Genomic DNA, 27,209 nt, shown 5'->3' with positions numbered 1-27,209 from the left:
GACAGCTTTCCTTAGAGCCTAGTCTCACATGGTGTTGGACCAGATGACGCCAAAAGGCGCACATCTGGGCGCGTCATCTGGTCCAACACCATGTGAGACTAGGCTCTAAGGAAAGCTGTCTCGGGTGTGGAACAATCAACTTCAAGGACAGTGCATGCATTATCAGAGTTATGTTTTTCCTTTGCATTCCGACTGCAGGTATTGTGGGCAATGCAAACATGACTCCTTGTAAAAAAAAAGGTGTCAGTTTTGTTGCCAGATAAAAGGGTAAAAAACAAATTATCATATTTTTCTACTGGCAAATGAGGTTCCAGTGGTGTAAATATCTCACTGTTTATCACCCCCTCTTCAGCCACAAGGAGCTCAGGGAACATCTAGGCCAGTGGTTCTCATCCGGGGTTACCACGTGGCAATGTCCCGGGAGGGTATGTGAAGGTTACTTATATACGTGTGAAATTCTATCATATGTGAGAGTCATTGGTGAATAATCACGTATGTATCTGCCAATGTAAAATAACTACGATAACATTAAAATCGATAGGTAACCTAGAATGATTTAAAAATACCTTTCTAAACTCATCGATCATAAACAATCAGGGTTTCCAAGTGTAACCAGCGATCGCGAACAGATTACGTCACCCGTGCAGTGTCCGTTGACATTTTTGTTTGTATTCGCTTGCAGTTACTTCGCTAAGTTTGGATGACCTCACAGATTGGACCATTGGCTAAAATAGTGATGTTCATTATTCGTAACATGTATTTCTCAGAACCACTTTGGGTCACGCAAGGGGGATACAACTATTCATTAGAAATTAAATTCAACAATGGGGAGGGGGCGGGGTGGGTCACAGATTAATGTAGTAACCAAACAAAAGGTGGACAACCATTGACCTCTAGGCGATGTTGAAGAGCCACGACCGGTGCCCGTTTATTCATTCCTACCGACTCACCAACACGATGGCACAATGAGCAGGGCTAAGTGTGCCCACGTGTTCAATCGCAATGTGATCGTCCTAGATCATGACTCACCAACACTGCTCCAGCCCCAGCTCCTCGTGTCTTAATGCACCGCCCCATCTGCCTTTGGCCCAATTGCATACCTGTCAACCCCGTATGAGTGCTCTATCTTATTACAGACAAATTCAGACCTTATTGGTCACGCTGCGCCCTTATAAATCTCAATGTTCATCCTTCAAAGTCCCATCACAAGGGAGAATCATAAAAAATATGGATTGTTTTACTCAATTTCCCCTATACAAGTGTAATCCGAGCAAGGACAGGGTGGGTGCTGCCTCCGCTCCACTTACACGGGCCGGGGTATTGGGGAGGCGGAGCCTGATAGACGGAGCGTGTGGGAGGAGCCACTGCTCACCTCGGCTCCAATGGGAGTCGGGATGAGTGGGGGCGGAGACAGGGGCAGTACGGGAAGGAGGAGTCAGGGTCACGTGAGAAGGAGGATATAGGGTGAGAGCCGGAAGAGATCTGGAAGTTGAAAGAGAGTGGAAATAGGGGAGAGCCACGCTGGGTGGTGGCGGAGGAGTGGCGCCATTTGCCACGTGGTCGGAGTCACGGCACCGTCGGCCAGCGGTGTACGTGGGGTAACAGTAGCTAGCGGAAGGTGAGGAGCTAGCGGGGTGTGAGGAGTTAGAGGAGTGTGTGGGGCACACGGAGCAGCGGAGTGGCTGCGGGGTGTGCGGGGCACACGACGCGTGCACGGGGTGCACGGCAGAAGAGGCGCGGGTCCGACCGTGGATGCCGCGGGGTGCGAGACAAGAACCCAATAAAGGACAAACGGAGACCTACATCGCCTGCAGAGTCCTTTATTACACAAGGATATATAATTATATGCACCATGCCATTCCTAATGTGAGGGACAAAGCGAACCCCTGCACCCCCCCCCCCCCCCCACACAATTATAAAGTCAAACGCCGCCTATGACCACGTGTTTATCAATTGATGTATAAAATGTTCTCTTTCCCCCACTCCCTCTTCCCCCTGCCCACCCATACAAATCTTCACTCTTTCAGTTAACACAAAGTAGGATGCTTTCGCGATCAATATTATCAATAACAGTTTTTTTTTGGGTTAGACCGCGTGAATATGAATGTGTTGTTAAACCCACCACCACCCGACACAGCAAACTAGTAAGGTTTGTCACGTTAATAGAACAGGCCAATTCGTTACTAGTACAGCACTAATCATTGTGTTGGAGAGGAAAACTACAACATTTACAATTCGAGTACCGTGACGTTTTGCGGATGATTAATGATGCTGAGAGAGAAAGAGCCACCTGAACCAAGAGCCGGAACCCAGATATCAGTGATGCTGACTCAAGTGATGTTCGATGTGGCCATTATTGAACAAACACGGCCATTGTGAGCACGTTGATGATACTTTGAGTCAGCTTGTGCCACTTTGGCCGTCAATCTCAAACCGCTCGTCGCCAAGTAACACCACTGTCCCACTTTGATCATTCGCAGGCAGCATTTCAAACACAAGGCAACTCCCGAATCTGTCTTCTGCCACTAATTTCAATGTGAATGTCATAATAATAATGATGATTACAAAAGAATATCTCTATTCCTATATCTTGCGTGTGTTTCGCAAAAATGGATGCATTGTTCGATCATGAACTCGGAGGCAAGGAGCTGGAGTTTAAAGTCGCTCGTGTGCCAGACAGGGGTAAAACAGAAGCGTGAATCAACTTGCATTACTGATGAACTCCCTGCTATGCGGGAGGATGAATAGGGGTGTAGGAGGATTAGGCGAAATGGAGAGAGGAGTGGGGAGAGGAGGTAGTATGGACGAGGGAGAAAGGAGGAGGGAGGAGGAATTGAATCCAATATCTCAGTGGTGCTAGTTTGATGAGTATTTTAAGAATCCAAACATCCACTAGGAACTCTCAGTGACACAAGTGGATTGCTAAAGAGAAAAACAAATCACAAAGTGAAATGTCACTTCAATTAATCAACTCGGCTAGACAACATCACATTTCATCAAAGATGCGGGTCATCTTTGGGTATTGGGCTTGAAGTTGCCAAAGGATCTCCAAGAACTGCCTGGACTTTCCTCGGCCTTTTCCCAGAACGAGCTCTATCAGGTGCGTCACCGCCGATTTACGTCCTTTTCTTTTCTCCATGTCTCTTATCTCCTGCAAAACATAACATGGGGCTCTATTAGTGCGACAATGAAGATCTATCGATGCTGCAATACCTACATATTAACCCCTTTCCATTTCTCGAGACATCTGCAAGTTGCAAGGGTGGTGGGTGTGTCTCCGTTCACCGTTGAATCTCGGAATGTGCAAAGCGGGCTCAGGGTTAATTTTATTTAGAGAGAGGCGTAGTAGCACCTTTGTTTTTATAAAGACGTTGTTACTCATTGCAGACAATCATAGCGACACGACTGCTGCCACTCTCTTCGATATCTGGTGCCAAAAGTGTGTCACACCATGCCCTTCCACATGGCCTTGTGAGGAGCCTGGGTACTGATAGCATTATTTCAGCTTTTCTCTTCCAGTTCCGTTCCAACGACGTACACGTAGTACGTCATTGGAACAGAATTAGAAGAAAAAAATGTGATGACGTTACACTATCTCATCGGTACAGAATCAGAGAAAAAAACGGATGACGTACACGTACGTCATCAGAACAAGAAAGGGTCTGTGTGAAAATAAATATCCATCAAACCCTGCAACACCTTCAAATTAACATGTTGTTCCTTTCCATGCCGTCAAGAATCTCTCTTGCCACAACCATAATCGGATTTTGGGTTAGGCCACGTAATGATCTGACCGATTTTGTGTCGTTTAGACCCCCCCACCTCCCACCATCCGACACCATACCAAATTAATTGTCACGCGTACAAGCATTTAAATCACCAAATTACACAATTTCAGCTCGCTGATGAGTTGAAAAACATTTCTCCTCAACCCATTTGATCATAAAACCGTGCTCGTATATCCTGTGTCTATTTGCTGCAGAGAAAACCATTCAATGGTCTGTTTTTCTCATCATTAAAGACTTGCCAGTGTGAAGGAGTGTATTAATCCATGCAGACAGAATGATTCGTTTTATTTTATGAATTCCTAATTTGTTACACATGGTGGTAACTGAACAATCTCAGGTGAGAACCATGGATTCTATCACGTTTTTGTTTTGTTTTTATTCTACCAGGTGCTATAGAGCTCTTTTTTTCAGAAGCGACCTGACATCACAAATGATAGCTCAACGAAGTGGCTTATCATCACGTTGAAATTGATAGCAGCCAGCCAAATACTCTAAACGCGTGAATTTGATACTAAATGTGGAGGGGAAAAACCGGAGAACCCGGAGAAAAATCCACGTTACCACTACGGAGAGAAAGACACCGCAAACTCTAAATATACAACAGCAGACGTCAGAGTCGGGATATAATCATCGATCTTCTTTCTACCAAGCGAGGGAGTTAACATCTCCGAGCCACCGTGGCGCCCAGAGCAAGGATCTCAGCGGTGCTGGCAGGTTAAGCCCGTCTTTGCATCATTCCACGGGAGACATAAAATACATACCGCTGTGACTGTCTTGCTGAAGTAATTTCTCTTTTCGAGGTAGCTGAGCAGCCGTTCCAGGTCATGCATTATAGCTTCACAGATCTTCGCCTTGTTGAAGCGGATTTGGTTGTGTAAGCCATTGTCCTTGGTCGTGGCCAAAAACCTCGGGAACTTGGTCAAGAGCCTCTTGAAGAATCCTGAAAGGCAGCGAGGTCGTCGGGTTTTTTCGATCTTCAATCACAATAGATATACTACAGAAATACAACAGTAATACAACAGAAAAACTACAAAGATACAGTGGTCCTTCGTTTTACGACACCATCGATTAACGATATCCTCCTCCCAATGGGGGTCCACGATTGTTTCTCATTAACGATACATTTTCGATTAACGATGCGTGTGTGTGCGTGTTTTATGATACCACGCGGACCGCCAATTTCGGCCAATCGGAGCTGCTCCTAAGTGGACACGGCGGCAGACCTCAGCCAATCAGTGGCCACCCATTTTATGAGCTGTTTTGAGAGCAACTGGATGCTAAGTTTGTCAATGTTTTCATGTTGCGCTGCTTATGGAGACAGCTCTCTTCAACACTTAGTGGGTTTTTTTCACTTAAATGTTAAATAAGAACAATGGCCCCCATAAAATGAATGTGAAGAAAGACAAGAAAGTGGGGAAAAACAATTAATGTGCCTTTAACGTGCGTTTCCTAAATTCGATTAACAATAATTTCAATCCATCATATAGGTTTCTTGGGTTAGATCGCATAAATATAAATGTTTGGTCGTTAAACCTGCCACGACTCGACACAGCCAATTAGTGAGGTTTAGTGTCATGTAAACAGAACATAGCAATTCCTTACTAGTACAGCACACTGGTAGATTGGAGAGCAAATCCACAACATGTACAATCTGAGTACAATTGTAATTACAACTAGCTTCATCAGGCAACAGCCTTATTTGTGGAGAAATCCTCCTGTTTCGTTCCTTAGAGGGGTAGATGTGATGACGTCACTTGTGAGCCTTTGACGTGCAAAGAGGGTGGGGGGAGATTAATTAATGCAAATACATTACAATGGGTTTTCCATTTCCAGTTGCATTATTCATATGGTAATCAATGTACATTGTGCATGCACATTGTTCTTGTAACTGCTGTCGCGATCTATCCCAAAAGCATCTATATTATGGATGATATTGGTCGGGAAAGCCTACGTGATAATTTCAAAGGCCGATGGTATTCGTGGAAACGATTAATATCGTCCAACGAGGGAGCCACTGTAGTTGCTATCTAGAAAAACCACGAAACTGATATCAAACGAACTCACTCTCAATTCATTTGGACAACAGTCTTGAGTCTTAGTGTTTGACGTCGCTCGCTTTGGTGACCGTTCAGTTACGCTGCGATGGCAAGGGCTGACCCCTTTCCAATTCGACAAACCCGCTGTGTTGCACCGCACACAGCGAGTGGGAGCAACGTGGACTCTACAGAATAATAAAAACCTAATTTTCAGACCCCCCCCCCCCCAACGCATTGCACCACCCTCCTGGCTTTAACATTCCTCCATTAACCTCCTCCTCATTGCCACTGGTGGCACCATAAACCGCGTCAGGACATCAAATGGCCGATGCTACACCACATCACGTTCATGAATGTAAATATAATTACAACGGTAGTGCGATTGTGGCCATGAAACCCAAACTATGGCCCATAAAGCAAACCCCACAGAGACCCAGAGAAGAAAAGGTAACAAAAACGCAAATGTATGATGATGATAAGGATGTTTGTGGCAGAAGAGTTGCTTAAATGTTATTTAGCAGAGACAATGATTGTACATTATTCTATAGTTGCCGTTTCTGGCTTTAATTTTCAGAAATAATTGCTGTGAGTGCACGGGGTCCATTCTCATTTAATAAACGTCTGCATTTCCCGACGAGGAGTGAGAAATTGACGATACTATGGCGAGGGGCAAAATGTATTTATTTTTTTGCCCCCACAATCGCTTTTTGCATCACGCGAGCACAGACACTCATCGATGACGTCTTAATAAAGTCAGCTGGAAAGCAGTCAAACGGAAAATGCCTTTTTGTAATTATATTATTGCCGTTCCTGGAATCTCGTATAATTAAGTGAGCGCAGCTTCTGCCAATCCCCAGTTCGAATTTTCAGCAAAAAATGGCTGTTGGTGAAAACTAAAAATTTCCTTTCATGAGGTTAATTCCCAATTCGCCAGAGTCTGCAGCGGTGAGAATTACAAATCACTATGGCAATGGGGACCATCTTGTTAATCGGCAAACGCTTCCACATCACACGTCATTGACGGCGTCTCATGGTCAGCTGGAAAACAGTCACGGTGCACGCGATATTTAGAAAGTTCGCTCACTCAGAGAGTTCAGCCACTGCTTGACCTCAGGGTACTCGTTCTTCACTGCGTACAGCGCGAACAGCAGCTTCTCGCAGTCGTCGTTGCCTCGGCCAACGTAGAAGTCGAGCAGGATCCCAGCCACCTGCTCGTCACTCTGCGCCACCCTGACTTTGGCCAACGTGTCTCTTGGTATCAGCGACTGGTTGATGAGTTGCAGAAGGAGGTGCCGCGGGTTCGTGCCGATCCAGGCGATCAGCTGTGGCCTGGATTTTGAAATGGCCTGCACCGCATTCCCTGCAGTGACAGAAACACGCTATGTAAAGGCAGGTTGCAGAATGTGACCGTGTGGTAGGTTGGGTGGTCATCGTGCTCGACACTTAGATCACGCCGCGCTGTGGATGGATTCAAGTCCCACCATAGAGGATCTGTAAGTTCCAACAGGAATCACCAAAGTGCTGCAAAATTTAATATAAAATCGGGATATAGGACCATCAGAGGCTTCATTAAGATTTCAGCAATAGTGGACAGCCCTTCGAACTGTAGTGGACAGCCCTTCCATCTGCTGCTGTCCATGGTTTGAGCAGCTTCGTGGAAGATCACAGTGGTTCGGGCAGGTAGACTAATTGCCATCTATTTTCATCTGTGCGGCTCCAAACGTTGCAGATAAAAGGGTAAAAAACCATAATTGTTTTTTTACCCTTCTATCTGGCAACAAAACTGACACCTTTTTACAAGGAGTCATGTTTGCATAGACCGCAATACCTGCAGTCATAATACAAACAAAAGAACATAACTCTGATAATGTGCACTGTCCTTGAAGTTGATTGGTCCACACCCGAGACAGCTTTCCTTAGAGCCGAGTCTCACATGGGTTGGACCAGATAACGCCAAAAGGCGCACAACTCAAAGACAATGCACCAGCAGAGTATGAGAGCTCGGGGCAAGCATCTACACTATGGGAACCTCATTTGCCAGTAAAAATATGATAATTGTTTTTTTTACCCTTCTCTCTGGCAACAAAACTGACACCTTTTTACAAGGAGTCATGTTTGCATAGACCACAATACCTGAAGTCATAATACAAACAAAAGAACATAACTCTGATAATGTGCACTGTCCTTGAAGTTGATTGGTCCACACTCGAGACAGCTTTCCTTAGAGCCGAGTCTCACGTGCGTTGGACCAGATGACGCCAAAAGGCGCACAACTCAAAGACAATGCACCATCAGAGTATGAGAGCTCAGGGCAAGCATCTACACTATGGGAACCTCATTTGCCAGTAAAAATATGATAATTTGTTTTTACCCTTATATCTGGCAACAAAATTGACACCTTTTTACAAGGAGTCATGTTTGCATAGACCGCAATACCTGCAGTCATAATACAAACAAAAGATCATAACTTTGATAATGTGCAAATGAGGTTCCCATAATGTAGATGCTTGCCCCGAACTCTCATACTCTGATGGTGCATTGTCTTTGAGTTGTGCGCCTTTTGGCGTCATCTGTTCCAACCCATGTGAGACTCGGCTCTATGGAAAGCTGTCTCGGGTGTGGACCAATCAACTTCAAGGACAGTGCATATTATCAGAGTTATGTTCTTTTGTTTGTCTTATGACTGCAGGTATTGCAGTCTATGCAAACATGACTCCTTGTAAAAAGGTGTCAGTTTTGTTGCCAGATAGAAGGGTAAAAAAACAATTATCATATATATATATTTTTTATCAGAGTTAGGGATGAACGGATACTCTGACCGCACTATCCGCCAAGCTGTTTCTCCCACCATACAGAAACAGCCACATGAAACTCCGACCAAAACTATCACCTTGCCATACATAGCAGGCGTAACCAAAAAGATCTCCAAAATTCTAAACAAACATAAGATCCAAGTCCGATTCAGTACAGTGCATAAAATCCGTGATTTGATTCCATCTGTGAAGGATGTCGTTCCTGACTTACAGTATCCTGGAGTCTACAAATTGAGTTGCATTTGTGGTGATTGCTACATTGGAGAAACGAAACGTCATGTTTCTGATCGTGTCCGCGAGCACAAGTCAGATCTGAAACACGGCAGAACTGATTCTTCGGCCGTTGCCGATCATTGCTACAACTCGGTGGGCTCTCATGAAATTGTATTTTCCGAGACCAAGGTTCTCTGCAAACCTGGCTACCATCAAAGGTTTGTACACGAAGCCATACAAATATACAAACACAGACATAATTTCAACCGTGATGACGGTTACAAACTGAGTAATCATTGGAAAGATGTGATTAGCCATGCAAAAAAGATTTAACTACACTTATTTGCCAACCTTATTTGACAGACAACCATTACAGTTTTACCATGTTTAGTGGTGGTCTCCCTGTCACAGGTTGAGTCACAAACCGCACCTCTCCATAACAAAGGCTCAACCTTTGTTATGCAGTCTATTATTAGTCTTAAGCCTCACCTTACCATATTAATAAAAAGTATGCGGCCCTTGCCCCACCACCTTCTCCAACCATTATATAAACGGAGTGGTAGCTCCTGCAATCTCTCATTTACTTGATACAGCTGTCGTGGCTGTGACGGTACCACCTGAAGACGGAAGCTTGTGTTGCCTCCGAAACGTCGTGATTTTTATTTTATTTTACTTTTAATGTTTTACCTACGTGACTTTACCGAAAAAACCTAAGAATATCATATTTTTACTGGCAAATGAGGTTCCCATAGTCTGATAATGTATGCACTGTCCTTGAAGTTGATTGGTCCACACCCGAGACAGCTTTCCTTAGAGCCTAGTCTCACATGGTGTTGGACCAGATGACGCCAAAAGGCGCACAACTCAAAGACAATGCACCATCAGAGTATGAGAGCTCGGGGTAAGCATTTACACCATTGGAGCCTCATTTGCCAGTAATACTATAATTGTTTTTTTACCCTTTTATCTGGCAACAAAACTGATACTTTTTTTTACAAAGAGTCATGTTTGCATAGACCAGATAAAAGGGTAAATAACCAATTATCATATTTTTTACTGGCAAATGAGGTTCCAATGGAGATTTATGTCGTAACACAGATGCACGCGGTGACGACCACCACCGCGCACTTTCCCACCCGGCCACGTTCCAGCCAGCAAGCCAGCCAGTAAAACTTGTTTTTTTCTAATATACATAGTACGATTCTATTTTCTGTTTTCATTTTTTGCTGTGTACGGCACCCTGCAGCCTCTACACGAGAGGCGCCTCGTCACCAGTGAAAAGGGCACTCTACTTCCAGTGGCGGCTCGTGACATTTCCAACAGGTTGGGGCTGTTGTGAGTGACCTCTGAAAAGACGGTGTTCTAATTTAAAATAACCTCGTCATGTGATTGGCCTTCCCATGAAAGTGACACAACTGTCTTATCTCCCAACGGTAATTATTTATAAACAATACGACAACAAAACAACAAAGCACTCAAATGATGTCCCCATGACCCTCAAATCCACACCACACATCCCCTTTGACGCTTTCAAAAGCCTTAAGAACAATTAAAAATCAGCTGACAAGACTCAACAAATTAGACAAGGCAAGGGAAACAGAAAAGTGCATTCTGCTTTGCACATCCACATAGCTACCAGCTCCGGCTAAATGTCCTCACGTATGCTTTTTCTCGGTCGCCTGAAGGCTGGTTTATATAGATTTTTGGTTGATCATGACCTAGTTGTTTGACATTCTTCGTTTGCTGCACCTGCTGCCATCACGATTGTTCTTTTCGTCTAGAGAGTAGAGGCCTTCACCTGATATATTTGCACAGTGCAGCCTAGCGTTGTGACATCGCCATTACAACCACGGGCTCCTTTTTCACTACCCTGAATGGGTCGCTAACGGCGTGGCTAAAATGCGACGGTGATCGCAATGACTGAAGGGAAATATCTCACTCGGACGCCTTCACAGCCGCCCTGAAACCTCCCCGAGGCACAAATCAGACTGTGTTGCAGCGGTTTCTAAAATTAACAACTTAAAATGTTCTCTTCATTAGGCTATTCATGTTGAAAGAATCAATATATGTTTTTTATACACAACAAAAAATGTATGTTTTTTTATTAGAAAAAATAATATCCCCTCTCAACGCCCCTAGTGGACGAACGCTGCCTATCCACTCCACAACCAGCAACTCCTCGGCGGACGCTTTAGTTACGCACAGGGGCAATGGACAACGAACCGTTTTCCTGAAGCATCCTCCAGATCTGCAGGTAGTTTTTCCTGACAGCATAGAGAGCGTTCCACAATTTCAGGTGCTCTTCCTCTCGCTCATTGATGAAGTGGTTGAGCAGGAACTCCACACACTCCTCGCCGCCCTTGTTCATGGCCACGCTGTGAACTCTGCGCGTGATCGTGCGGTTGTTGCTCAGGTAGTCCAGCAGAGGGATGGGGTTCACACCCACCCACTCCTTCAGCTCATCCCAGTGGTCATTCATCACCTGCAGTGGTGCAATGGCGTCGTCGCCCTCCTGCTTTGGATCGGGGGGGGGGGGAAACACAAGAGACTCTCAGTCGGTGCAAGCTACTGGGGCCCACGGTACACAACTGGTTGAGGCTGCTATGCATTGGTTCAGAGGTCAGATCTCCGGAGCTAGCACCCTTCTGAGTCACTGCCGCATCGCCACCGTGGGCGTTATCATGGCTAGGAAGATGTTACCTATCTCGCCTGGTATGTAGGAGGTCGTGGGTTTGATCCCGAACCCACACATTTTGTAAGCATTTTAAATTGAGAATGCTTGCATTGATTGCCGCGCCTCCAATTGGCACAGTTGACTACGTGCAGTAGAATAAACTACAACTAAACTATGTTTTACTTTACCAGGTAAGGCCCCACTGAGCTATGTAGCTCTTTTTCAAAAGAGACCTGGGCATCACAAATTATAGCTCAACAAAGGGGACGTGGAAATGTATAGCAGCCACATACACTAAACGCATGACGTTGATTCTTAATGTGGAGGGGAAAAAACGGAGAACCCAGAGAAAAATCCACAGAACCATGGATTCACTGTCATAGGCTATATGTAAATTTGTGCTGTGTGATTACCGAGTGGTGTACATTTGTGCCATCGGTTTAAAAGATTGGTGGAGACACCACACATGGTGCTGGAGAGCTGAGCTGCTACTGGTGTCAATGTTGCCTCCACGTTACCTGAGTCTCAGAGATATTTACTATGAGTCGGGTCCCCTCTTCACGACCAGAGCCTGTGGACACATTGCAGAACAAAGAATTGAGGTTTGCGCTGCCTCGATTACATATTGGGCGCCACGGTGGCTAGAAAATGTTAACTACCTCGCCTGGTATATATGAGGGCATGGGTTCGATGCCAACCCTGACACCTGCTGTATATTTGGAGTCTGCATCTCTCTCTGTCCCCGTGGTCGCATGTAATTTTCTCTGGTCCTCAAGTTTTTCCCCTATCATTTTCAACAATCACGCGTTTAAAGTATTTGTCTGCTGATATACATTTCCACGTGATGATGATAAGCCACTTGATTGAGCTATCATTTGTGATAGCCAAGTTGCTTCTGAAGAAGAGCTATATCGGGCAGTGGGTCTTAAACCCGGTAAAAAAATTAACAATGAATCACATTATCACTTTATAATAATCTCTGAGAGCAGCCTGCTTTGGGATTTTATGCTTAAGATGTTTGTCACCTGATTCGTGATTAGCGTATTTATTATTATTATAAGTAACGTTCACGTGGAGGGAAAAAACGGGAGACATCCTGAGCAAAACCCACATGCCTTTGAGCCAACTGAACCAGGATTTGGCTAAACTTAGCCCTCTATTTACCAAGGCAACTGAACATAAATTCAGACCATGTGTTTCTAACCTAACATAAAACATTCACAAAAATACATTTAAGAATCACAGTTAAGAGACACTTAACATTTTATATGTACTGTTAAACGAATACAAACATCTAATCAATGGTCCTCAAACTGACACACTCTAAGTGTGTCTGTTGCTGGAAGCCAGAAGTATATCAGGCGTAGAGGATGCCTAGCGAAAGGCTTCACAGCACAAACTGCTGCTGTACAACATACTGCTGCTCCTACATATTAGCTGCTTCTAGATAAGGTTCTTATTCTACATCGAGTCCCACAGTGGCTAGAAAATGTTAACTACTTTACCTGTTTTACAGGCGGTAGTGGGTTCGATCCCGACCCTGACACCTGCATACAGTATTTGAAGTCTGTATGTCTCTCTCCCTGTGGTCGTGTGGATTTTTCTCCGGGTCCTCCGGTTTTCCCCTCCATATTTAAAATAAACATGCGTTCAGGGTATTTGGCTGTTGCTATAAATGTGATAACCAAGTCGCTTTTTAAAAAGAGCTACGTAAGAGCTCAGTGGGATCTTACTCTGATACAAAAAAAATGTTTATCGTTTAATACCTTCGCAGGTTCGTACACGTGTCGAGGGAGCACAGCGAAGAGATATCGGTAAAAGCAAATAAAAAATCATGCCCCAACCGGGAGAGATGACCGTGATCAACAGGCTCCTTTGCACTCACAGAGACCCACAAACAGGTTGGAAGCAACGACGCCCATCGGTCAATGCATACGTTGTCGCCTCACGGGAAGTTGCATCTGTGTTCTCCCAACACGGTATATCGATTGAAGTTAAGCAACTCCACGGAGGAAAACACGTTGTTTGTGTTGTTGTTGTTGGAGGAAAGCAGTTTCTGCCCGCACGTGAATTACACCGTCTGCAGATTATTACCGGCAAACGAAACTCGTTTCGCTGGCAGGTAATACTAATACTACCCAATATTACACTCACCAACTCCGTCTTTAAATTACGTTTTCACTGAAAAAAATGTCATTATGTATTATGATTACCCTTTTAATCACCCAACCGGTAATGGATATCTATTGTAATTTATAACACATTCCTGCGGAGGGAGCTGTTAGGAACGTTGGGTTGCTCGGTCAATGGCCAGGGTCAACGGCGGCGTGGTGTATTCCGCAAATATGGCCGACTGTGAGGGCGGGCACAAGCCGGCCCACCTCCCACCCAGCCCCACCCTCCCCACCCCACCCAGCCCCTCCCCACCCTCCCCACCCGGCCCCTCCCCACCCTCCCCACCCAGCCCCTCCACACCCTCCCCTCTCCACCCAGCCCCACCCCTCCCATTTTTGGATGCACGACGGACGGATGGACACAATAATCCCCTGTGGGCTAGTGTAACCAGGAGGTTCACCAAGAAAACAGTTGGTAACACACTACGCCGTGAAGGACTGAAATCCTGCAGCGCCCGCAAGGTCCCCCTGCTCAAGAAAGCACATATACATGCCCGTCTTAAGCTTGCCAATGCACATCTGAATGATTCAGAGAACAACTGGGTGAAAGTGTTGTGGTCAGATGAGACCAAAATGGAGCCTTTTGGCATCAACTCAACTCGCCGTGTTTGGAGGAGGAGAAATTCTGCCTATGACCCAAATAACATCATCCCCACCGTCAAACATTAAGGTGGAAACATTATGCTTTGGGGGTGTTTTTCTGCTCAGGGGGCAGGACAACTTCACCGCATCAAAGGGACGATGGACGGGGCCAGATCTTTGGTGAGAACCTCCTTCCCTCAGCCAGGGCATTGAAAATGGGTCGTGGATGGGTATTCCAGCATGACAATAACCCAAAACACACGGCCAAGGCAACAAAGGAGTGGCTCAAGAAGAAGCACATTAAGGTCCTGGAGTGGCCTAGCCAGTCTCCAGACCTTAATCCCATAGAAAATCTGTGGAGGGAGCTGAAGGTTCGAGTTGCCAAACGTCAGCCTCGAAACCTTAATGACTTGGAGAAGATCTGCAAAGAGGAGTGGGACAAAATCTCTCCTGAGATGTGTGCAAACCTGGTGGCCAACTACAAGAAACGTCTGACCTCTGTGATTGCCAACAAGGGTTTTGCCACCAAGTACTAAGTCATGTTTTGCAGAGGGGTCAAATACTTATTTCCCTCATTAAAATGCAAATAAATTTATAACATTTTTGACATGCGTTTTTCTGGATTTTTTTTGTTATTCTGTCTCGCACTGTTCAAATAAACCTTCCATTACAATTATAGACTGATCATTTCTTTGTCAGTGGGAAAACGTACTAAATCAGCAGGGGATCAAATACTTTTTTCCCTCACTGTACATGTACATTAAAATACACACATTTATTCATATGTAGTGTAATAGCGCCGGCTGGTGGACAGCAGTGGTAACTGTTGTGGATAAACAGTCCACACGCCGGTGAGGGTGTGCACGGTGTGTGGGCAGAGGGGAGGAACTAGGGTAAGGGTCACAGAGGACCCCATCTGGAGGACCCTGGAATCTGCTAGCGAGTTCAAGAAGGGAGGCGCGGTCAGGGCGGAGCCAGGCCGCGCTGGGAGCATAAAAGGAGCCGAGATTGAGGGCTCAAGGCTGCTGGTTCTGGGAATGGACTCGTCTTGTCGTTGCTGTCGCCGTCGTCGATAAACGTCTAAACGTATCTGGGCAGAGGGGAGGAACTCGTCCCCACCGGCAGCGCAGGGAGAACTCCTCCTCCCTCCGCTATGGACAGCCAATGGGCCACGTGAGTGGATGAGTGAGTGAGTTGGCGGTTTCACGCGCCGTGGTGACCTGCGGCGAGGTGGGTTCGAACGTTGTGTGGATCACTACTGAGAAGTTTGAGGTGCTGCGGTGTTGTGACGCGGATGGGTGTTTTTTTTTGGTCTTGATCGCTGCTGCAGAGGTAAGCAATTGCCCTTATGAAGATGACCTTTGAAATTTTGTTTCGGCGTTTCATAAACCGACCCCCCTACATCCCTGGTGCTTAACTGTTGTGGAGTCGCCCCCCACTTTTCCAGGGGACAGAAACAACAACGCGGAGTGTTACCGACTCATCAACATCACGCGTTTGGAGTGATTTTACTGCCTCTATGAATTTTCCCGTGATGATGATATCAGAGATCATTTGATATAATTTGTGATGGCAGGGTTGCTTCTGATAAAGAGCTACATAGCTCAGTGGGACCTTACACCTGGTCAAATAAAAATTGGTTTCATCAATGGGAAATGTTTTGTCAGCATCAACGTATGAAAAATAAGGCCTTTAGGTGTTGTTCTCTCGTCAATTGACTCTGGTGGTGAGACTCTGCCATGAAGATGGCTGCTATCTGAGCCGGAAAAGCCCTCTGTACCATCGTGGACGGCACCCTCGTGTTCACCTTCTGAAGCGCTCGCTCATCACCGTGCTGTACGTGATGAACACCACCACCACCACGTGACTTTTCTTCCGTGTTGTGCGCGGTGCATTTAGCGCCACAACGTTTGGATTTATAGCGTTTGTTTTATTTGTTTGCTGGTGACTTGTGTATTTCATATTGAAATTGCCTCCAGTGCTGTTGCTGCTGGCGGCAATAAAAGTTGTTTAAAAGTCAAAAAGTCTGGTGTAGTAGGCCAATCGATTTCAAAGACCATGCGTACATTATCATCAGAGCCATGTTTGTTTGCATGTTCAACCCAAGTACCGTGCGTGGTTAATGCAGTACTTGATGATTCATTGCAAAAAAAAACTGGTTTAATCTATTTGGTGTTTGAACATCTTAACACCACCTCCCATTTTATTGTCAGGCAAGGATAACACAAAGCACCTATTTTGATTATTCATCCACCACTCATCACGGTCTCGGGACCTTATACATTTTTTTTTTTAATTGTGGTTGTTGTTCCTGCAGTTGCTGTGGTTGTGGATGTCTATTTAGCCGACCTGTGTCACCACCACCAACCCCGCCCCAACCTCTCGTAAGGATTCACGATGGGAGGAGAGGGGACGGTGCAGTCGTTTGTAGGTGCAATGGAGGAGGTGCTCCCACTTACGAGAATTCATCAGCTTCCTCCAATGCCAGGCAAGGGCGGCGAGGGTGGCGATCACGACACCAAACGCAACGACGGTGCACACCAGTATGATGACTACGTTGTCTGTCAGGGCGTTTGCTGGGATGGCAGCAAAAAAAGAAAACAGAAAAAAAACGAGGGCATTGGGATGCTGCTGGATGCTTCTGGCCGCTGCTACCCTGCGCAAGCCTTTGCTCGGCCTGCATTACACATCATCTCCCAGTGTTATCGCGTGGACTGTGCTCTACCCTGCACAGTAGACTCAATTATCGAGCGTGCGGTTTATCCGATTCGCCGGATTAACCGTGCACACTGATATTTTCACGCAAATTTATGACTCGGGAATTTTCCCTTAAGCCCAAATTAATAATCTAAAAAAAAGTCATGCAACATTGTTATTCTTGGAAATGTTTGTTACAAGTCACATTGTGCTTAAACCGTTGCTCCGGTTAATCCGAGATCAAACGTGATCGCCCCTACAGCACAGTAGTTGTAATAGCTTTACAAAAGAGTGGGTGGGCAGAATTTGACTGATGTTGATTGGCTGTGGTTCTGCTGCTGTCATCCACTCAGTGGGCCGAGTCTTCTGCTGGGTGGGAGCAGGAAAGTGTCGTCATTGAGCATGCACATAATCGATTGGCTCTATTCTCTACCACGATATTTTTTTTGTTCATTAACAAACAAAATTTGCTTGGGTTAGATCGCGTAAATATAAATGCGTCGTTAAATCCGCCATCACCCGAGATGGCCAATTAGTAAGGTTTGTCACGTAAACAGAACGTCCTAATTCCTTACTAGTGCAGCACACCGGTGTGTTAGATAGTAAACTCACAACATGCCCTCGAATTGTAAATGTTGTGGGTTTACTCTCCAACACACCGGTTAGTGCTTTACTAGTAATGCACTGGCATATTTTGTTTACGTGACAAACTCCTTACTGTAGTAATATGTTTTTACCCTTTCAACTGGTACAAAAACTAATACCTTTATACAAGGGATCATGTTTGCAATAACCAGTTGAAAGGGTGAAAACCTATTACTATATTTTATCACTAGTAAAGGAGATGTCTCATAGTGTAAATGCTTACCCCGAGCTCTCAATACTCTGATAGTGCACTGTTTTTGAGTTGTACGCCTTTTGGAGTCATCTGGTCCAACACCAATGGAGACTAGGCTCTAAGAAAAGCTGTCTCTGGTGTGGACCAATCAACTTCAAGGACAGTGCATATCATTATCATTATCAGAGTTGTTTCTTTTTGTTTGCATTTTGACTGCTTGTGTTGTAGTTATTGCAAAGATGATCCCTTGTATAAAGGTATCAGTTTTTATACCAGTTGAAAGAGTAAAAACCTATTACTATATTTTGCCACTGGTAAAGGAGATGTCTCATAGTGTAAACTCCTTACTTATCGGCTGTGTCAGGTGTGGCGGGTTTGAACGACACATTTAAATTTACACGATCCAACCCAGACAAACCTCCATTATGGATGATATTGGTCGCGAAAGCCTACCTACTAAGTGTTAAACTTTACACTGATAACTTCAACTTGCAACGATGCACAACCACCGCACATCACTGGTGTGTGTGCATGTGTTTTTATTCCTGGCTGTGGTACTCGAGGCACGGTGATGGTCTTGCCTGAGCTTGGATTGGGCCCTTCAGAAGTGCAGAGCCACGAGTGGGGATCCCTCACGGACCCCTCCTTGCACCGACACACTGCGTCCTGCCCCACGGAGCAGTTCACGGCCACCTCCTCATCTGGAGAAAACGAGAAATGGTGGTGGAGAGACCGTCTTGGGGTTTGGTCACGATGATGAGCGTTGGTGTGGTCATGGTGGTGGTCGAGGTGATGGAGGTGGAGCTGGTGGCACCAGTGATGGTGGTGGTGCTGCTGCAGGTGGTGGTGATGGAGGTGGAGATGGTGGCAGTGGTGGTGGTGCTGGTGGTGCAAGCGGGGCATCGGGCGGCTAAAACACAGCAATTTGGCACACTAGGAGGCACAGGTGGTGCATCGGCCACTCATCTCAGTCAATCCATGACACCTCCAGGGTGTGTCCCGTGACCTCCACCTCATGCACCTAGCCTGGCACAGCAGTACAACACATGGCACCTGCAGGGTCTGTCGCGTGACCTCCTGCCAGCGGGCGTTCGATACTCCACGTGGCCTTAAAGTGCACGTAGCCTGGCATAAGCATCGTGAGATGTCACCGCCACTTAGTGGCGAATGGCGGTTGTTGTTGTTGGACCTGGTGGTGGGGGTGCTGCTCATGGTGGTGGTGCTGGTGGTGGTGGTGGTGGCTACGCTTGCTGCACGTGACCGCCTGTGATCCCTCACACTGTGGATGGCAGCAGCTAGGGTTGGTGGATCACCGCACGAATGTTTTAATGCAAAGTGTGTGGACTAATCCCCATCTGTTCCATCTCACTCCCTTCAAAGTGTGTGGACTAATCCCCATCTGTTCCATCTCACTCCCTTCAAAGTGTGTGGACTAATCCCCATCTGTTCCATCGCACTCCCTTCAAAGTGTATGGACTAATCTCCATTTGTTCCATCTCACTCCCTTCTACCTGTGGGTAGGCGTCGATGAGGAGCTGTACCCCAGGCTATGCCAGGAGAAGGCTGTTTTGTCTGAAAATTGGATCGAGTGTTTTTCCCTCACATTTTCTCCGGGTGCTCTGGTTTCCTCCCACATGTATGCACACGTATTAACCCTTTTCCCATTCCGATGACAGTCGCAAGTCGCAGGGTGCATGGGTGGTGAGTGTCCCCGTTCACTGAACACGCAAAGCGGACTCGGCGTTCATTTTATCTAGAGAGAAAGACGTAGCAGCAGCGCCGTTGTTGTTTTTATATCAAGACGTCGTCACTCACAGCAGAGAACCCTAGCGACACGACCGCCACAACCGCAGCTCCATGATAGCCGGCGGCAAAAAAACGCGCCACACCACTCGAGCCTCAGTGTACCGATAACGATATTTGATGACGTAGCCATAAGCAGCAGGTGCGTCATCGGAATGGCAAAAGGGTTGGCCGAGAACACCTTCATAAACAGAAGACCGCAGAGCTTGGATAATCGGCGGCAGCCCCTCGCGCGGCCGCTGTTGCCGTCCCGCTCATTTTACAACAAAACAAACTAATTTTTCGTTGTATTTTACCAGGTAAGGCCCCACTCAGCTGCTGTATAGATATTTTTCAGAAGCGACCTGGCCGTCACAAATGATAGCAGCTCAAGGAAGTGGCTGATATCATCATCATCGCCGTGTGGGAATTTATAACAGCAGCCAAGTACTCTCGGAACGTGTGACGTTTGATTCTAAATGTGGAGGATAAAAACCGGAGGACCCGTAGAAAACTCATAATAAACGTTTTTTTGGGTTCAGATTGCGTTATTTATAAATGTGTCGTAACCCTCCACCACCCGACACGGCCAATCAGCAAAAAAGTGTCACGTTGACAAAAGACAAATAGTTCACTACTTGAGCCCATCGGTGTGTTGAAGAGTGAGAGAGACGCAAACTCCAAATATACAGCAGCAGCAAGCGTCAGGGTCAGGATCGAACACACATCCTCCTGTATACCAGGCGAGGGAGTTAACATCTCCTAGCGACCACGGTACCGTGGGTTCCTCCTCATGCAACCACGATGCTGCTGGTGGTTTTGATGCTGGTGGTGACGATGACGAGGATGACGCTGCTGCTGCTACTGGCGGCGTTGGTGGCGGCAGTGGTGGCGGCGGCGGTGACGGTGGCATTGGTGGTGGCAGTGGTGGCGGTGATGGTGGTGGTGGTGGCAGTGGTGGCGGTGACGGCGGCGTTGGTGGTGGCAGTGGTGGCGGTGATGGCGGTGGTGGTGGCAGTGGTGGCGGTGACGGCGGTGGTGGTGGCGGTGGCCCCACTCATCACCTGGTCCGCATCGCCTGCACTCTGAGCATCGGGTCTCGTTGTGCGGGCGGTCCGTGAAAGTCCCTTGAGAGCAGATCTCGCACAAAGCCGGTCTCCCATCGCTCGCACAGTCGCTCGCTTTGTAAGTCCCTGTGGGGTGGGTGGGGTGGGCGGGGGTGATCGTGTGATGGGAACACTTTGCGGTAATTAATCAATAAACGACGAGGGATGTGGGTGGTGGAGAGAATGCAAGGGAAGGGCTGTGGGCTTGGAGACAGACGGCGTGGTGACTAGATGTTAACTCCCTTAACCTGGTATGCAAGAGGTCGTGGGTTCGATCCGGACCCTGTGAGAAGTTAACTACCTCGCCTGGTATGAAGGAGGTCGTGGGTTCGATCCCGACCCTACGAGATGTTAACTACGTCGCCTATAGAGGCCGACCGAAACTTAATTTCTAGTTTCAGCCGATAATGAAACAAGACCGAAAGAAAAAATTTACTTTCGGCCAAAACCGAAAGTAAACCAAAAGTTAACTTTTTGGCTTCGGCCGAAACAGAAACTATGCCGAAAGAGGCCATTTGCCAACTTTCGGCACTCTGAGGCTACTGGGCAGTTGGAGGCAGTCGCCCTCCAGCAATAGCGGAGGAGAAATGCTCACAAAAACGAGCAGAGTGCCGCGTTAATAAAACGCAGCTAGGTGGGAACAGGAGCGAGCACAATTTGTGCATCTGCCGGTCATCTCAGACAACCCATGTCACCTGGGGTGTCCCGTGACCTCCTCCTGCACCTAGCCTGGCACAGTAGTACAACCCACGGCACCTGGGCCATGTCCCGTGACCTCCTCCTCTTGTCGGCAGCAGAATCAGGGAGAGCCTTCCACACACTCCAACTGAGTGGGACGAACGGTGGCTGCTGCTGCTGTTCTGATGCTGCTGCTGTTCTGATGCTGCTTCTGCTACGGCTGCTGCTGCTGTTGTAGGTCAGTGGTTCTTACCCTGGTGTACACGCACCACCCTGGGGGTGCGAGATGCCCTTTCTGGGGGGGGGGCGGGTAGTGCGAGACATGGCCAGAAGGTTTCCTTTTGGAAGTTAAATAATCGACAACGCGAACGAAGTACGAGATACGCGAGTTACAACTACGCTGAGGAACGTCAAACCCCTACGTGTTTAGGGGCCGTTCATAAATGACGTCACGCGATTTTGGACGATTTTTGACCCCCCCCCCCCCTTCGTCACACGGCGTCACAAAAAGTCAGACCCCCCCCCCTCAAAAATGACGTTACAAAGATCTGCCCCCAAATCGCTTTAAACTATTGTCATTGTAGTGCGTATTTAATGTGGCGCTGCACTCTGATGTTGTAGGAGAAAACATTTGTTAAAAAGTCTATTTAATTAAGTAGAACGTGTTGTCTATATTCATTTAAAGTTGCGCATTTTGATGTGACGTCACATTTCTCAAACCCCCCCCCCCATCGTCACACATCGTCACAAATGTCTGACCCCCCCCCCCTAGATGCGTGACGTCATTTATGGACGGCCCCTTATTGACATTATCCCTTAATTTTTGCTTAACAAATCGAGAACCCGAAGAGGGGGGGGGGGTGTTGCAAAGGCGGCAGCAAAAAAAAGTGGTGAAAGGAGAACCGCCCGCGCGTCTGGCAGACACGTCCAGATTTGAAGCTTTCGTGACTGCAGGGATTCATACTCTTAGGTTTTTTTCGGTAAAGTCACGTAGGTAAAAATAAAAAAAATAAGTAATAAAAATAATAGAGGAAATAATAGAAATAAAATACTAAATCACGACGTTTCGGAGGCAACACAAGCTTCCGTCTTCAGGTGGAACCGTCACAGCACGATTGATGTATCAAGTAAAAGAGTCCGTCTCTCTCACCTGCGGGGCAGAGGGTGCAGCAGAGGCCGCTCCGTGTTGTGAAGAAGCCTCGGGCGCATCCTTCGTTGAGCGCAGCCGCGTGGGCAGAGGTGACGATGAGTGCGGGGAGGAGAAGGAGGAACTGCGGGAGACAAACCGAGACCCCGAGCGCCATTTAGGGTTGGAGGGATTGGGGGGGGGGGCAGATTGATTTATCACGCGACCAATTTTACTGGAAGAAATATGCATGGCCTGGACAAAACGCCTGCTCGTTTTCATTCGCTATGGTTGCTGAGCACAGCTCCAGAAGCCCAACATGTCATCGGGTCAGCAATGAACAGCACTCCAATGAAAGTTGTTGTTGATAATAATTAATATATACAGGTAGGAACAACAGTTCCACACTGCCAACCAGGGATTATTTGTTTGTCTGTATGTCGTGCAGAGCCACGCCCTCGATTTGTATTTCAGAGAGCGCTTCAGCAGGCTCAGCACCACGATCGCATGAATGCGCTGTCCAACCAAGTTCCTACCTGCCCACTCCGAAGGAACGTGTTTTATCACGCGATTATTTTCATTTAAGGAGTCTTCGTCGCAAAAATTTGTCGAGCGTAGCCGCGTGGAAGGAGGGACCGGAGATAAACCGAGGCCCCCAGCGTCATTTAGGGTTGGGGGGATAGGGGCGCAGATTTGTTTATCCAGCGATTATTTTCACTTAACGAGCCGCCGTGTCGCCATCAGTGTCAGAGGTTCCACGCGGAACAAAGCTGCCCGCATTCCGCGGCTTAATGGAGGATGGGGGTCATGGTGGAAATTTGTCTTTGTATGTAGATAGGGGGCCGTCCATAAAGGACGTCACGCATCTAGGGGGGGGGGTTGTCAGACATTTGTGACTATGTGTGATGATGGGGGGGGGGGGAGTTGAGAAATGTGACGTCACGTAAAAATGCGCAACTTTAAATAAATATACTTTTTTTTAATGTTTTCTCCAGCGCCACATTAAATACCCACTACAATGACAATCGTTTAAAGCGATTTGAATTTTTTTTATTTTGGGGGGGGGGGGTAGGGGGGCAGAGCTTTGTGATGTCATATTTGAGTGGGGGTCTTCCTTTTTGTGACGTCGTGTGACGAAGGGGGGGGGGGGGATAAAAAATCCGCCAAAATCGCGTGATGTCATTTATGGACGGCCCCTTACGCAAGAGGTACGTTGGGTTCGATCCCGACCCTGACCCCTGCTGTTGTATATTCGGAGTTTACGGGCGTCTCTCTCCCCGTGGTCGCGTGGATTTGTCTCCGGATCCTCCGGGTTTTTTCCCCTCCACATTCGGAATCAACATCACCACGCGTTCAGAATTATTTGACTGCTGCAGCACATTTCCACGCGATGATGATATCAGCCACTTCGCTGAGGTGCTATGAATGTGGCCGGGTCGCTTCTGAAAAAAAACTACATAGCTGGGTGGGGCCTTACCTGGTCCCATACTAATAAAATATAAAAAACATACTTTTTAAAAAACACGCTTTAATGAAATGTACCGTACTCGTAATGGCAGAACTCCACGACTCCAGGAAGTGGCCCCACAGCTTGCCATAGCTTAAGGGACAGTGGTGATTTACAGGCAACGTGAGTTGAGCGTGGACAATTAGACCCGTAAAAAATATTGTTTACAAATATATATTTTTTTATGATAGAATATCATATTGTCATCAGTATGACATACCTATACCAAGTTTGCAGTCGATACGACATGGGGAAGACGGTTGAAATTGAGTTACAATATTTGAGGATACGACAACACACAGAGTGAGTTAAATAAAAGCGTGTAAAATGTTTATTTATTTTTTTCATGATAGAATATAGTCTTGTCATCAGTATGACATAAGTATACCAAGTTTGCAGTCGATAGCACATTGGGAAGTGGGTAAAAATTGAATTACAACAATTTTAACGGATACGACAACAGACGGAGTGAGTTAATAAAAGCGTGTAAAATAATAAAATAGTTTAGTTTAGTCTATTGATCTCTATGGGTCTCCAGGCGTCTGTAATTCCCACGTGATGATAAGCCACTTCGTTGAGCTACTATCATTTTGTGATGGCCAGGTCGCTTCTGAGCTACGTAGCTTAGTGGCCTTAACTGGTAAAATAAAACATCGTTAAGCTTTAGCTTGGGTCTCGATGGGTGTCTGTGGGTCTCTGTTTGTTTCTGTGAGTATCCGTCGGTATCTATGGTCATGTATAGGTCTCTGGAACTCTGTGGATTTAACCTGGTAAAGTAAACATTTTTTTATCGTTGCTAAATCTCAGGTGCGGGTCGGGGGGTCAACAAGAAACCGGCCGCACAACAAAAAAACCCACGCACGGTCCAACAAGCACGCGCAATGATACAAAGAGGCGCGTTCCGAGCTCCGGTGCCATCGTGTTGACCGTTCCTGCAAGCCCACTGTAACCCCCCCCCCCCGTCTCTATCTCTCAAAGGTGCGACAGCAACAGCCCTCGAAGGTGACGGAGATGCGTTCCTTTGTCTCTGTGTCGCTACGTGCACGGGGACTCACCCGGGTAAGGATGAGAAGGCGGGAAACTCCACGGCTCTTCAAATCCATGGCGTCCTGCACTGCTCCCCTATCTCTAACACGCGCATGTGTCAGTGTGAGAGAGAGTCTGTGAATCACCTGTGTCTTTCTCACATCTCTTGCTCGCCTGGGTATCTCACTAGTGTATCTCTGTCGCCTGCCCCTCTCACCTGTGTATCTATCGCCTGTCTCTCTCGCTCACCTGTGTGCGTCTCGCTGACCTGTATTCCCAGCTGTCTCAACTGGCCCACCTCTCTCTCGTCCGCCTCTCACCTGTGCGTCTCTGTCGCTTCTGTCTGTCCCTCACATGCGTCTATCTCTCTCTCACCTGTCTGCTTCGTCTGTGTCTGTCTCTCACCTGTCTCTCTCACCTGTCTCTCTCACTTGTGTCTCTCATCTTTCTCTCTCACCTGTCTCTCTCTCTCTCTCTCTCGCTCACCTGCGTGTGTCTCGCTGACCTTTATTCCCAGCTGTCTCACCTCTCTCTCGTCTGCCTCTCACCTGTACGTCTCTGTCGTCTCTCTCCCTCACCTGCATCTATCTCTCTCTCACCTGTCTCCCTCGCCTGTGTCTATCTCTCACCTGTCTCTCTCACCTGTCTCTTTCACCTGTCTCTCACCTTTCTCTCTCACTTGTCTCTCGCACCTGCGTCTCTCTCTCGCCTGTCTCTCTCTCTCTCTCGTTTCTCTATCATTTGCGTCTATCTCTCACCTTTTCCCCCATCACCCTCATCTGTCGCTATCTCTCTGTGCCTCTGCTGTATCGCAATCTCGCACCTCTTCTATGTGCACGCGGGGAGTTCTGCGCACCTCTTGAGCTACTTCCTCAACACTGCAAGTCGCGGCATGACAACGAAAACAACAACACAATTTATTGGCTCAGGCCTGCAATCCCCCCCCTGCTTCGTCCTCCTTCTATCCACCAACCCTATCTCATGGTCTCGCTCGCCCTCTCTTTCTCTCTCCGCCTCTCGCTGTTGGCTCGTTTCTCTTTCCCGTCTATTCCCTCCCTTCTTCTTCTTTAGTGCTGCCTAACGGCGTGTGCGACTTCACGATGATATTGGTCCCGGTCTAGCACGGCGTGTAGAGTTTGTGCTGCTGTTGTTAATTGTAGCCATGTTTTGATGTTACTGAGCCATGTCGTTTTTGGCCGTCCTGGTCGTTTTTTTCCCTTCGATTTTTCCTTCCAGGATTTGCTTTAATAGCTGGTATTTGTGGTCGTTTCGGGCAATGTGGCCTAGGTAGTAACACTTCCTGCTAATGATGGTCTTCAGCAGTTGCCTGTCAGTGCCCATATCTTGCAGAACTTGTGTATTGGTGGTTTTGGCTGTCCATGGGATTTTCAGCATTCTTCGATACAGCCACATCTCGAAAGCTTCGAGCCTTTTTGTTGCTGTTGTTGTCAATGTCCACGTCTCTACTCTCTCCCTGAGAAAAAAAATTAAGAGTAGGCTTTAACCCATCTGGCAATAAAACAAGATGTGTTAAGACGTTTAAACACCAATTATATACTTCCCGAGGACACCATGGTGGCTAGGAGGAAATGTTAACCACCTCGCCTGGTATGCAGAAGGTCGTAGGTTCGATCTCGACTTACTACTGCTGTATATTTGGAGTTTGCGTGTCTCTTTTTCTCCCTCTGGTGGCCACTGAGTGGATTTTTATCCGGATCTTCCGGGTTTTCCTTCCATTTCGAATCAACGTTACGCGTTTAGAACATTTGTCTGCTGCTATAAATGTTTACGTGATAATTAACTTCGTTGAGCTATCATTTGTTAGCCAGGTCACTTCTGAAAATAGCTAGACAGCTCAGTGGGGCCTTACCTGGTCAAATTAAAAGAAGAATTTAGTTTTAGTATGGGTCTCGATGAGTATGGGTCTCTGGGTTTACGTCTTTGTGGGTCTCTATGGTTATTTATGGCTCTATTTTGATCTTTGCATCAACGTGGGTCTCTGAGTCTGTAGAAACGTGCGTTTAGAGTTATTTGGCAGCTACTAAACATTTCCACGTGATGATGATGACGTCAGCCACTTCGTTGAGCTATCATTTGTGATAGCCAGGTCAGGGCTTCTGAAAAAGAGCTGCACAGCAGCTCAGTGGGACCTTAAGGGGCCATCTATAA

General features: G+C 46.9%; 1 protein-coding gene across 2 annotated transcripts; it reads right to left on the bottom strand.

The window, feature by feature from the left end:
- Nucleotides 1–1,997: 1,997 nt before the first annotated feature.
- Nucleotides 1,998–25,885, bottom strand: LOC133359611 (uncharacterized). Of its 2 annotated transcripts, none has more exons than XM_061578077.1 (10): nt 25,070–25,885; nt 22,532–22,652; nt 20,662–20,790; nt 18,397–18,516; nt 16,740–16,856; nt 12,043–12,095; nt 11,074–11,365; nt 6,909–7,184; nt 4,550–4,728; nt 1,998–3,151 (listed from the first exon to the last, which is right to left on the bottom strand). In XM_061578077.1, the coding sequence occupies exons 1-10, from the start codon at nt 25,115–25,117 to the stop codon at nt 2,987–2,989; spliced, it is 1,500 nt and encodes a 499-aa protein (XP_061434061.1). In that variant the 5' UTR covers nt 25,118–25,885; the 3' UTR covers nt 1,998–2,986. The 2 variants fall into 2 exon arrangements, with proteins under 2 accessions (XP_061434061.1, XP_061434062.1); XM_061578078.1 differs by having other exon boundaries at nt 11,074–11,362.
- Nucleotides 25,886–27,209: the final 1,324 nt, after the last annotated feature.

Source organism: Lethenteron reissneri, chromosome 65 (genome assembly GCF_015708825.2).
Source record: "Lethenteron reissneri isolate LAM-NWPU_2019-01 chromosome 65, ASM1570882v1, whole genome shotgun sequence".
Lineage (NCBI taxonomy): Eukaryota > Metazoa > Chordata > Hyperoartia > Petromyzontiformes > Petromyzontidae > Lethenteron > Lethenteron reissneri.
Note: the sequence above shows the minus strand (reverse complement) of the source record. Positions and strands in the feature narration are given on the sequence as shown.